General features: G+C 33.9%; 1 protein-coding gene across 2 annotated transcripts in view; it reads right to left on the bottom strand.

Moving 5' to 3' along the window:
- Positions 1-13,008, bottom strand: part of LOC149545517 (vacuolar fusion protein MON1 homolog) — an 83,554-nt gene that overhangs the window by 69,476 nt on the left and 1,070 nt on the right. For both annotated transcript variants that reach the window (XM_089790685.1, XM_089790684.1), the window contains exons 2-4: positions 883-962; positions 700-771; positions 526-565 (exon numbers count right to left, since the gene is read on the bottom strand). In XM_089790685.1, coding sequence (XP_089646811.1) covers positions 526-565; positions 700-771; positions 883-962 — 192 coding nt within the window. The remainder of the gene's footprint in view (positions 1-525; positions 566-699; positions 772-882; positions 963-13,008) is intronic.

The following is a 13,008-nucleotide window of genomic DNA, read 5'->3' as shown; positions in this document are numbered from 1 at the left end:
GGAAAACTATCATCAATTACATATTCTCTTTCCTCTGAATTACATATTTGCTAACCCAGACCAATTCATTACCTTTGCAAAAATGTAAACAGATATTCTTGATATCAAACAAATTATTGGAAGGGTGAAAATTTTGGGTCAAAGTTAGGGACTCTAAACCTATGGGTGTATTTTATGGTCCCTGTGTCTGTGGTTGATTCGTGTAATGTGTCTCTTAGAATTTGGATTTCCTAATCAAAATTTGCAGAGTTATTCCAGTACAGTAGCAAATATCTTTCTCGGGAATGAATAGAAAAGCCAAGGATAAAGCTTTGTTCAATTGATCAGGATTAGATAGGGTTAGGATTAGAGTTAGGGTTTCTTAAATAGCAGTCGAGTGAAATAAAATGAAAGTTGCAATATATAGTCAAAAAAACCCAAAAAAAAAAGCTGTACAGTAATTAGGAAGAGATACTCAAGTAATAAGCAGCACATTAAGCAAAAGGAAATAAACCAGATATCCAGATATTGTTCAAAGCTACTAACCTGATGATTGCCTGCTTGTACCAATCTAATATTGTCTCCACTTCATATAAGAAAAGCAGAAAAAAAGGAGACTATGTCAGGATTTTAATATCAGTCCACTCAAAAAGTGTTCAGCCATTGTCAATAATAACTTTGAATATAGGTGGATGCCAGAAAACATGAGTTTCATGTTACCTGTTTTCCACAAAAGATATAATAGCTTGCAAAGTTGCTGAAAATCCTGCCAGCTTATTCTCATCTCCATATCTGTGAGAGATTAAACAGTAATTAAAAGAAAAACTCAATTTTTTGGCAAACGTTTTCCGGAACTAAGACTACCGAATTTATACTGGCTGTGTGTTAAATGCAGGAACAAACCTTGAGTATATTGGCTTCCCAGAATGGCTAAGTATGAAAAAATGCTTCTTTCTCTTTCTCCATGCTACTGATGTATCATCCTGCATTGTCCGTGTCACGTGAAGACTTAGTCGTACATGCATTTGACCATGAAGACTATGTGTTCGTCTGGAACTGACAGACCCAACAAAAAAACTAACTTAATAACAGGTCATGCAAGAACTATGCACGACATCTAGATATTTTTTTTTAAGAGGCTGTTGTACAATAGCTGCAAACATGCTTTTGAGACACGAATGAAAACAATTGCAGGAATCATACTCATCAATATAACAGCAAATCTAAGCATTCTCAAACATTAAGGTAAATCTTCATAAATAATTTAAAATAGGTAAACCAAAATTCTTTCCAATTGTAATGTGAAGGTCAAAAACAGTTCATGGTGTCTCTTATACTGAATAAAAATATATAATAATAATATATCATATAATTGAAATATACATATGATATCATCTTTAATATATGTTATATGTATGAATGATAATTATTCATATATATCGTTACTCTAATGACGTAATAAATTCATTGAATAATATCAATTCAAGAGGACGTCATGGGAAGAACAATCCTTGTGATCACAATTGTTAGAGTGGGATTTGTCAATGCCCGATACAACCACTCAACTTATAGTACACAAGAGGTGGTTAAGCCCTTGTCACAAATCCCGAGGGGAGCGCTGAACAAATTTCTAACAATCACCCAAGGATCTGAGGATTCGAATTTGTGACCAAGCTCTGATACCACTTGTTAGACTAGGGTTGTTGCACCAAAAGACCAATCTATCAATGCTTGATACAACCACTCAACTTATAGTACACAGGAGGCGGTTAAGCCCTTGTCACGAATCCCGAGGGGACGCTGAACAAATTTCTAACAACATCATCAGATTACAATGTTATTAGAGAACTATTACAAGTAAATGAATAATTATTCAAATCTATTTAAATATTGATAACATCTAATATTCAATATAATTATTAAATATGCATGAATATTTCGAAGTGATATAATGAAGTTTCAAGATTTATTACTCAAATGTTCAAGTCATATTATCCATATGACATGGTGGTCGGATCATATTTAAAACAATAGTCAAAACTGCCAATGGTAGGGATGCCACCCCTTTGGGTCAGGGGGTCCCACACATAGGGGACAGGCACCAACCAAATCCTTGATCTCAGATACATATATATGGAATAAGCAATGAAGATTGTGAAGGGGGCAAGCCTTAGAAAGAATATCGAAAAGGTGCGAAGAATTATACAGAGGAAAAACAGTATAAGGGAGGAGTATAAAGTGTATACTTCCAAGGAGTAAGCAACATTAAGGCAAGTTTATAATATGCAAATAAGTGTGAGAAAGAATCAGTAAGGAGGGAGTTAAAAGGGGAGTAGATAAGAACCGAAAAAGGGGGGAGAAATATATAAAAAATAACAAATGGTGAATATATAATATTCCAGCAACTTTAATATAAGGTTTGGAAAACCTTGGAAAAAGGAAGGGAGCTGTTACTTATTAAGGCTGAAATCACTTGTTAGGAAGTGCAATGAAGAGAAATCAAGGGAGTGCTAGGGAGTCAAAGGATACTAGGTAGTAAAGTAAGGAGTATTAATAGATTCAGCCTACCAATTTAAGTTGGTCACTTTATTAGGGGTGACTTTAAATATTAAATACATTTTTTTATATAAAATAATTATTTTGCATATAAATTATTCAAGGACTATATATCTTTGAGTAAATATAAATTGAGTCAAGAAATAAAGTTCATATATTTTCAAGTGGAGAATTTATCAAGGTATTCATAAGCTATTCATTGTATATCAAAGAATCTACTAAAAACCTCAAATTGGAAATTCAAAGAGATTATATAGTAAATTTAAAAAGAGACATTACAATAGGTATCAGATCATGATCCTACCAGCCTGCTGGGTAAAAATAGAGCAAAGATTTGCATAGGAGAATGAAGCAATGAAAGAAAAAAAAAATCAAACATGAGTAAAAGAAAATAAGATTATGATTGGTTTATTTGGAATAAAAAAATTCATGACATACGTGGAGACACTGAATAATTTTCTAAGAATCGTAGAAAGACTATTAGCAGTAACGGCAAAGGTTGTAGACTCGAAAGATTAGTAAGAAGAAATAATTTTATTTTCATCGAACATTGAGGACTTAAATCAAGATAATTTTATCTTCATCGAACACTGAGGACTTAAATCAAGATAAGTTATCTTCTAATTCATTTTTTAAAATTTTAATTTTATGAAATTCCTTTATTTTTTAGATCATAATGTTTAAATGTATTAAGACTCTCATCTTAAGATTCAATTATTCTTTTCTAAGACCAAACCAAAATAAGGTTGTAAGTCAATCAAATACAAAGAAGTGATATATCGAAAAAATGATTTCTTCTCAAGATAGGAATGGCCTACAATGGAATGGATTATGCTACATCATACAAAGGCACCAAGAATGGCTTGCAATGGAATGGGCACATATTACATCATACAAAGGCACCATTTCTAGGTAAATGATGGAAGCAAAGAACAAAATTTTCATCTAAGTAGACCACCTTGATGGATGCTAAAGTGCTGCCATTAAGACCAATAGGCCCAATGTTTCGCTTCTTGGGCTTAGGTGGGACATTAGCGTAAAGATTCTGCAACTTCTTTATATCAGACTTCTATTTCCTTCCTTGAATGCTGATAACTATTTTCTGAGATCTGAGTATTGATGAAGTCGATACTTATAATTCTGATCTTTATATTTAACTGCAAGTAGAACAGTATGATAATTTTTCTTGAGGAAATAGCCTTAGAGTGAAGTGTTTGAAGAACACTTAATTTCTTTAATTCTGATACAAGAAGGAAGAATCAATTTATTTGATCTGATATTAGAGAATATCTCAATGCTGTCAATTACTGAAGAATGATGCTTGGAGGAACAGACTGAATATGTTTTTGTGTGTTCTACAAGACTGCATCATCATCCCTCTAAATATCTAAACCAAGGGACGTCACCGTCAAAGGGCATGTCCCTATCCTTGGTCGGCTTTGAGAACCTTTCTCATGGATTGACGACTTCAAGACTAGTTAGGATTAACAGTATGATAATTTTTCTTGAGGAAATAGCCTTAGAGTGAAGTGTTTGAAGAACACTTAATTTCTTTAATTCTGATACAAGAAGGAAGAATCAATTTATTTGATCTGATATTAGAGAATATCTCAATGCTGTCAATTACTGAAGAATGATGCTTGGAGGAACAGACTGAATATGTTTTTGTGTGTTCTACAAGACTGCATCATCATCCCTCTAAATATCTAAACCAAGGGACGTCACCGTCAAAGGGCATGTCCCTATCCTTGGTCGGCTTTGAGAACCTTTCTCATGGATTGACGACTTCAAGACTAGTTAGGATTAACACTAACACATTGTATTAGGTTAGTATTAAATGTAATTTGATCTTGAAAAGTCGCCGCCTAAAATATGAAGGAAGGAGAGTAGATATAAAGCCATTCGTAGATATCTAGACTCAAAAGATTAAAGTGTGACCTGCACTTCAAAACCTGTAGATTATCATATTAAATATTTAAAACTCCCTCTTAACTTGATAATCATACAGAGAGATATTATATCTAGCAACATCAATACAAATGAATAAGCAAGAATTAATACTCTATATCTGTCTGAATCTTCTTAGTATGTGGTATTATAGAACACATAATACACTATCATATTACTAAACCTGTGATATGACAAATCACTGCTCCTAGTGATAAGACACAAGTTGTGACTCATAGAAACTGGTATTTCTATATCACAACGAGATCTTGAGTTTAAGATCTACTAGACTACAGGATAAATCTAGAGAATACTAAAATTCTTCCTTTATCCAAATTGTGACTCATAGACATAGCAATGTTTACATATGATCTTGAACTCATCTAGATCTTATGATAGAACTCTACTGTTTACCCCATTATTTAAGAGATTGTCACCTCTCACAATCTTATATATATAAGTGTTCATCATTTTAGAGATCGTCACCTCTAAAATAATGAATACAAATGGTCGAGCCCATAACAATCAATAGAAAAGAGTACAAATGGATTACAACTCAGCCATACCAAGTCTCCTCCTGAAATGTTCTATCTTCACTCTAGATAGGGGTTTGGTAAGTATGTCTGCTGTTTGATCTGCAGTACAAATTTATTCCAATTTTACAGAATTTCTACCATATCTCTTAGATAATGGTAAGGAATTTCAATATGCTTAGATCTGTTGTGGAAAACTGGATTCACTGAGAGCTTGATGGAACTCTGATTATCACAATGAATAATCATGGGATTCATAGCTTGTCCAAATAATCCCACAAGCAACTTCCTCAACTAGACTGCTTCTCGGGAGGCCATCACTCCTGCAATGTATTTGGCTTCTGTGGAACTTTGTGCTACTGAAAACTGCTTTCTGCATATCCAAGATATCATAGCTGATCCTAAACTAAAACAGCATCCTGAAGTGTGTTTCCTATCTTTAACACGTCCACCCCAATCTGAATAAGTGAATCCATGTAAGTCTAAAGCAACTTTCTCATATTTGAGTCCAAGATTAAGAGTGCCTTGTCATCAAGACCAAGGGGGTCAAAGTCACGCCCTTGGGCTCAGATTGGGCAAACTAAAGAACGATATAATGATTATCTAAGTAGACCACCTTGATGGATGCCTAACACCTGCCATCAAGGCCAAGGGGGTCAAAGTTCTGCCCTTGGGCTTAGATTGGATAAGAGAAGGATATTATGACATCTAAGTGGAACACGTTGATGGATGCCTAACGCCTATCGTCAAGGCCAAGGGGATCAAAGTCCTACCCTTGGGCTTAGATTTGGATGAGGCATAAATATAAAAACAAGCATCCTGCAAAGCAGGCCAACTCGCGTGGATGCCTAACACCTACAACCGAGGCCAAGGGGTTGAAAGTCCTGCTCTTGGGCCTAGTAAGGAATTAGCTTGGACTAATCTATTATGACTTATTTTCTTTAAAACTTATACATACATTTATGTACTAATGATTTCCGTGTGATTGTAAGGTTCACAATAAAAAATTTGTAAATTACAAGGCTCAGTTCAGGAATTGCACAAAAGTGTTTATTATGTGTCTACATCATGTATGCTTTGTGTCTTCCTGCATTCATGTGTCTACTATGTGTCTAGTTCATGAATTAGCATTTATACTTCACGTACATTTTTGTATTTTCTTCTATCATTATATGCATTGACTTTGCATGGTAAGAATTGCATAAATTGTCATTGCTTGAGGACAAGCAATTTTGGGAAGGGTTGAGTGTCATGACCCCTCCTAAAATGGGATCCCACAATTATGCTGAACAAAAATATATAGTAATAATATATCATATAATTAAAATATACATATGATATCATCTTTAATATATGTTATATATATGAATGATAATTATTCAAATATATCATTAATCTAATGACGTAATAAATTCATTGAATAATATCAATTCAAGAGGACGTCATGGGAAGAACAATCCTTGTGATCACAACATCAAATTACAATGTTATAAGAGAACTATTACCAGTAAATGAATAATTATTCAAATCTATTTAAATATTGATAAAATCTAATATTCAATATAATTATTAAATATGCATGAATATTTCTGAGGCAATAATTATATTTCATTTATATATATATATATATATATATATATATATATATATATATATAAAAGTAGAACACCTTGATGAATGCCTAACACCTATCGTCAAGGCCAAGGGGATAAAAGTCCTACCCTTGGGCTTAGATTTGGATGAGGCATAAATATAAAAACAAGCATCTTGCAAAGTAGGCCAACTCGCGTGGATGCCTAACACCTACCACCGAGGCCAAGGGGGTGAAAGTCCTGCTCTTGGGCCTAGTAAGGAATTAGCTTGGACTAATCTATTATGACTCATTTTCTTTAAAACTTATACATACATTTATGTACTAATGATTTCCGTGTGCTTGTAAGGTTCACAATAAAAAAATTGTAAATTACAGGGCTTAGTTAAGGAATTGCACAAAAGTGTTTATTATGTGTCTACATCGTGTATGCTTTGTGTCTTCCTGCATTCATGTGTCTACTATGTGTCTTCTTTGTGTCTAGTTCATGAATTAGCATGTATACTTCATGTACATTTTTGTACTTTCTTGTATCATTATATGCATTGACTTTGCACGGTAAGAATTGCATACATTTTCATTGCTTGAGGACAAGCAATTTTGGGAAGGGTTGAGTGTCGTGACCCCTCCTAAAATAGGATCCCACAATTATGCTGAATAAAATCATATAGTAATAATATATCATATAATTAAAATATACATATAATATCATCTTTAATTTATGTTATATATATGAATGATAATTATTCAAACATATCATTAAAGTAATGACGTAATAAATTCACTGAATAATATCAATTCAAAAGGACATCATGGGAAGAACAATCCTTGTGATCACAACATCAGATTACAATGTTATAAAAGAGCTATTATGAGTAAATGAATAATATTCAAATCTATTTAAATATTGATAAAATATAATATTCAATACAATTATTAAATATGCATGAATATTTCCGAGGCAATAATTATATTTGATTTACATATATATATATATATATATACACCTCGTTGATATAATAAAGTTTCAAGATTTATTACTCAAACATTAAAGTCATAATATCCATATGACATGGCGGTCAAATCATATTTAAAACAATATTCCAAAATGCCAATGGAAGGGATGCCACCCCTTTGGGTCGGGGTGTCCTACGCGTAGGGGAAAGGCGCCAACCAAATCCTTGACCTCATATATATATATATATGGAATAAGCAATGAACATTATGAAGGGGGCAAGCCTTAAAAAAAATTGAAAAGGTGGGAAGAAATTTACAGAGGGACAAACAATATAAGGGAGGAGTATAAAGTGTAAACTTCCAAGGAGAAAACAACATTAAGGGGAGTTCATAATATGCAAATAAGTGTGAGAAGGAATTCTTGAGGGAGTTAAAAGGAGAGTACATTAGCACCAAAAAAGGGGGAAGAAATATATAAAAAATAACAAATGAAGAATATAAAATATTTCAGCAACTTTAATATAAGGTTTAGAAAACCTTGGAAAAAGGAAGGGAGCCATTACTTATTTAGGCCGAAATCACTTGTTAGGAAGTGCAATTAAGAGTACTGAAGGGCTAGGGATTTAATGGATACTAGGTAGTAAAGTAAGGAGAATCAATAGATTCAGCCTACCAATTTAAGTTGGTCACTTTATTAGGGGTGACTTCAACTATTAAATACATTTTTTTATATAAAATAATTATTTTGCATATATATTATTCAAGGACTATATATCTTTGAGTAAATATAAATCAAGTCGAGAAATAAAGTTGGTATATTTTCAAGTGGAGAACTAATCAAGGTATTCACAAGCTATTCATAGTATATCAAAGAATCTACTAAAAACCTCATTGGAAATTCAAAGAGATATTATAGTAAATTTAAAAGGGCACATTACATAAAATCTTCAATACCGGTGCTCTCTGGTTTTCGTCAGGTGTGGGTGCCGCTAGTGCCCACGGGTGCATGGATGTGTCCTGGTTCTGTATGGGTGTGCCTAGGAAGCGCATCCTAGGACTGTGGGTGCTCTCGGGATGCACTAAAGAGCATCCAGAGATCACCAACAGTCCCAAGATGCGCTTCCTAGGAGCATCCTAAGAGCATCCAGACATATAGAGGCCTTCTAGACGCCCAAAGTCACTTAACTCTTTTGCATGTGTTTAATTCTTTTTTTGCTCCTTTTTATTTCAATTTTTATATTTGTCACTTTTTGTTTGAGAAGTTTGAAGTTGAACTATCAATGGTAAAGTATTGTGCTATGGAAAGGTTTATATTTGTATATTTCTTGCATTTCTTTCCATATATAAATTATCTATATATATATATATATAGACGTATCCAAAATCAAAAAAAAAAAATTACAACTCACGCATCAGAATCCCACACCCGCATCAGCATCAAAACCAGAATCGGTAACTTAGAATAAAATGAATCACATGCCATTGTATTGTAGATCATAAAAGTTCTTCAGCCATTCATCAGCAATATGCCATAGTCTGACCTTTAGTTGTAAATGCCTTGTGAAACCTAATGAAGCATCATATGGCTCAGTTTGGAAAACTTAGCAAGTAAGAAAGAAAATGTTATATTAGAGTTTGTCAATGGGGCTGCAAAGTACACTATTTGAATGAAAACCTCGGGAGCTCTAAATACAGTTAAGCTATAAAAAGTAAAAATACTCACAAAATGGTATGACTGTGTAAGAACAAGAAAAAAAAATTAAAGGGTAGATGCAGAGTGGCTAAACTGACCCAGCAAAAGAAAACAAATATTTACATACATAAAAGCCTCACTGTCATGTCACAAACAATCATTATTTGTTTTTGGATTCTCCCACAAAAGCACAGATGTTGCCACACCATATCATCTTGGCTCTTTTATATATTTGTATTCAAAGCAAAGAAGTGATCTTGTATGTAAAGTCCCTTTCCTGGATTGCCTTGTAATCTGCCCTTATTCACAAAATCCAGATAAAACAAGGAACACCATATAGTTAGAGATATAACCCTAACCTAGGAGTAAGATGAGATAAGCCTATCTTGGAACCTACAGCTAAATTAGATAATAATATAACAATAGTACATGTAAAAATTCCATTTTCAGAGCTTAAGAGAGAAATACCCCTACAGCACATAATTCTAATGGACTCAGCCACAATGAGGGTTGAAATAGGAAGGACCAATGAGGTGCCTAAATTATCCACAGCTCAAGAGTAAAAAACTTTGTCCCCTTGGCCTCATGTGATCTTAACCATGCTTAAGAGGTGACATGCCTAGCGGAGTCCACGCATCGTTCCCCTTCACCATGCTACCCTTCTCTCCTTTTACCTTCTTAGTTATCTCAATAACTAGCCCATATATGCTCAGAGGGAAGATTGCAATAGGGTGCCCTTGACTCAATCCTAGGCCCAAGAGCAGAATCTCTATCCCGCTTGCTCTTATGGGATCGGTCCTTAACCAATCTCACAAGGCGGTGTACCTAGTGAGGCCTCATTGTTTCCCTTGCCTTGCACTGCCTTTCCTTCCCTAATATGGCTGATTATTGTAGGTGCATGATATTGTCAATTGTATAAATATAGATATGAATTTATATTAAAAAACAATCAAAGACTACTGATAATTCCTACACTTGTAAGCACTATATGTGAATTGATTGAATGAGTTCCTTTAATTTGATGATTTAAGGTATTGGTATGATGTTAGTTAGATTGATATATTGATGGATGATGACTGAATAGAATGATGCTAACTTGATCCCAAGATAGAGTGATCACTGATGTGGATTTGGGGATTGTTTGCTTGAACTTGTTGTTTAGTCTTTGTTTGATTTCTTGAGGTGTTAATAATTGATGGATGAAGGATGATGATTGGTAAGTCCTCCCATGCTTGGAATGAAATCTCCCTAATACTTGATTGGTGAAAGGATCACCACCTTACATAACAAATGAGTCACCACTTTTCATTGTTGCATTTGAGAATATACTTTTCCCCAAATTGATCTCCCTTGGATGTCCTCAATTGAAACTATAATAACCCTTCCTTAGATAGTTCAGATTACAACACAGATTGGCCTATAATCAATGGTTCCCGTAGGTCAAGAGAGTGTTTAGGGAGCTCAACCAGTGGTTGTGGAGCTAAGCAAGGAGCTTTATAAGCCACAGTTTGAGTCAGTCTCTTGTATTTTAAGAGGGCCTCCTATGTTTAGAGATTGACTGGGAGTTGATCAGAATACACCAAGAGACCTCAAAGATCATTCTAGAAGCTCTGGTTGCAATGCCTATTTTTTATGAAGGATCCCTAATTTTTAGGAAGGGAATTTCAGTTCACCTGTTATATTTAGACATCACCAGGATGGTACATGCATCATCAATTGTCAGGTTGAGCTGGACAGGTGATGGGGTTTCAATAAATATTAAGTATTAAAATACTGACTTTAATATTTAATAAAATAAAATAAAGTGATTAATAATGTCACCTTATAATAAATTAATAAAGTAATTAAAGCACACCATGTCCTACAGAGAAAATGTTGTTTTAAAAGGAGGGCCACTGAAGGGCATTAACAAATAAATAATAAATAAATTTAATCAAATAAAGTGGAATCCCTAAAAGGGCCAATTAGGACTTGACGTCAACAAAGTAACATAAGGAAGCGTCATACCATTATTATGAGATCGATTTCAGAATTCTTCAGACCAGCTCTTGTCAAGTATTTTTTAAGGACGATTATCCATGGAGAAATGAAATTTGGAGGAAACCCCAGTTCACCATTGGCGGAGGTTCATGCAGGGTTTACATTTGTGCTAGAATGGATGATTTACAGGCAGATTTCACAGGTTACAGCAATAATATTGGATGGTTTGGTGAATCGAAATTCAGATCAGAACTAATCAATAAAGGACACCACCTTGGAGTACTTTGGGATAAAATTTTAATAACATTTTGGCATTATTTTGGTATGGTTTTGATGAGGGTGTGGTGAGCAAATTTTGTAAATTATATTTACAAGTAAGCAATTTTGTACTGATCATTTAGTGGGATTAACAGCATACTAAATATCTGTTGGCTTCGCTATTTCTACAGCCATCCAAGTATATCCTGAAATCATCAAGAGAGTTTATTTCCTGGACTAACAATCAAAGGAAGAAATTAAGCCTAGTTTGAACTTGCTTGGATATTTGCAAGCTTAGATCACTCCCCCAATTAAAATCAATCCCTGGTTGGCATGAAGGTAAATCATATGCCAAAACAGCTGTCAAGTATTGCATAAACTTGGTACTAGCAAGGAACTTGATTTGTGCAATGTAGCTTCTTTGGCTTCTGTAGTCTTCTGTAGTCTCAAGCTAAAAAGTAATGTTTCTTCTACAAAGATAAATAGCGTTTAAAACAGACCAAGCTCAGCACAACCATGTTAAGCATAATCTAAATGTTCTAAAAGCTGTCATTTTGATCTTCTGGTTATTATGCAACCTCTGCAGCAGAACGTTATGGACACATATTCTCGTCTGTGTCTTTCCACCTTTCCATAAGTCCAGGAATCAAGTTAGCTAAGCACACAAAGAGATAGCCAGTGAATACATACTCGTTTAGAGTTACCATAGATCATTCTTCTTGTACGCCTCAGCAAACCTTCATATGTATTCCATTTAAAGGAATCTGACATGTGTAAATTAAATAGGAAGTGTAATCTATGATATCTTAAAGCCTTTACAGTTCACATTGACTGAAAAAAGAAAATACCGGGTTCCTGCCTATTCTTCTATTTTCCTAATAAAATGGTATTCATTCAAGCTATATATTCAAACTTCAATAGGAAATTACTCTGCCAAATTAGGGAGTTATGTTTAATCAAACAATTTTTACCTTTAAACGATTAAGGAAAATTCTATCATGGGATAAAAAATTAAGCAGCCTTTTAACAGAACAAGTGAATGAAACTGCATGATTACAGGTGCATAAGATGACGAACAACTTGAATCCTAGACCCCCCAAGGAATCCCGATGGTAACAATTAATCCAGTGCAGTAGTTTAATGTAAGAGTTTTGATCTTATCTAAAACCCCAAGTGCACAGTTCAAGCTCATGAGAGAATGCTTATACATTGAAATGACTGCTCTTGATACAAACATAACAGATATATCATATGAATGCGCTTAAGAAAGAGATTAGTCAAAAAACTATGTCACACAAGTTGCAATTAGAAAACTCACATTCTTTAGCATTGTGTTTTTCATAATTAGCATATCCAATAGAAGAAATGCCTCGTCATAGAAACTAGGTTATCGAAAGATAAAGTCAAGCATTAAAAACAATGCTACATGCTATTAACATTACTAAATAAACAAAATATCTGAACAAGAAAAGTAGGACATTCTTCTTGTATTATCTATATCTCTAAATTTATGT

This window comes from Cupressus sempervirens, chromosome 7 (assembly GCF_028749045.1).
Source record: "Cupressus sempervirens isolate cs-2001-9-10 chromosome 7, ASM2874904v1, whole genome shotgun sequence".
Lineage (NCBI taxonomy): Eukaryota > Viridiplantae > Streptophyta > Pinopsida > Cupressales > Cupressaceae > Cupressus > Cupressus sempervirens.
The sequence above is the reverse complement of the archived record's forward strand: the minus strand, read 5'-3'. Positions and strand labels throughout refer to the sequence as shown.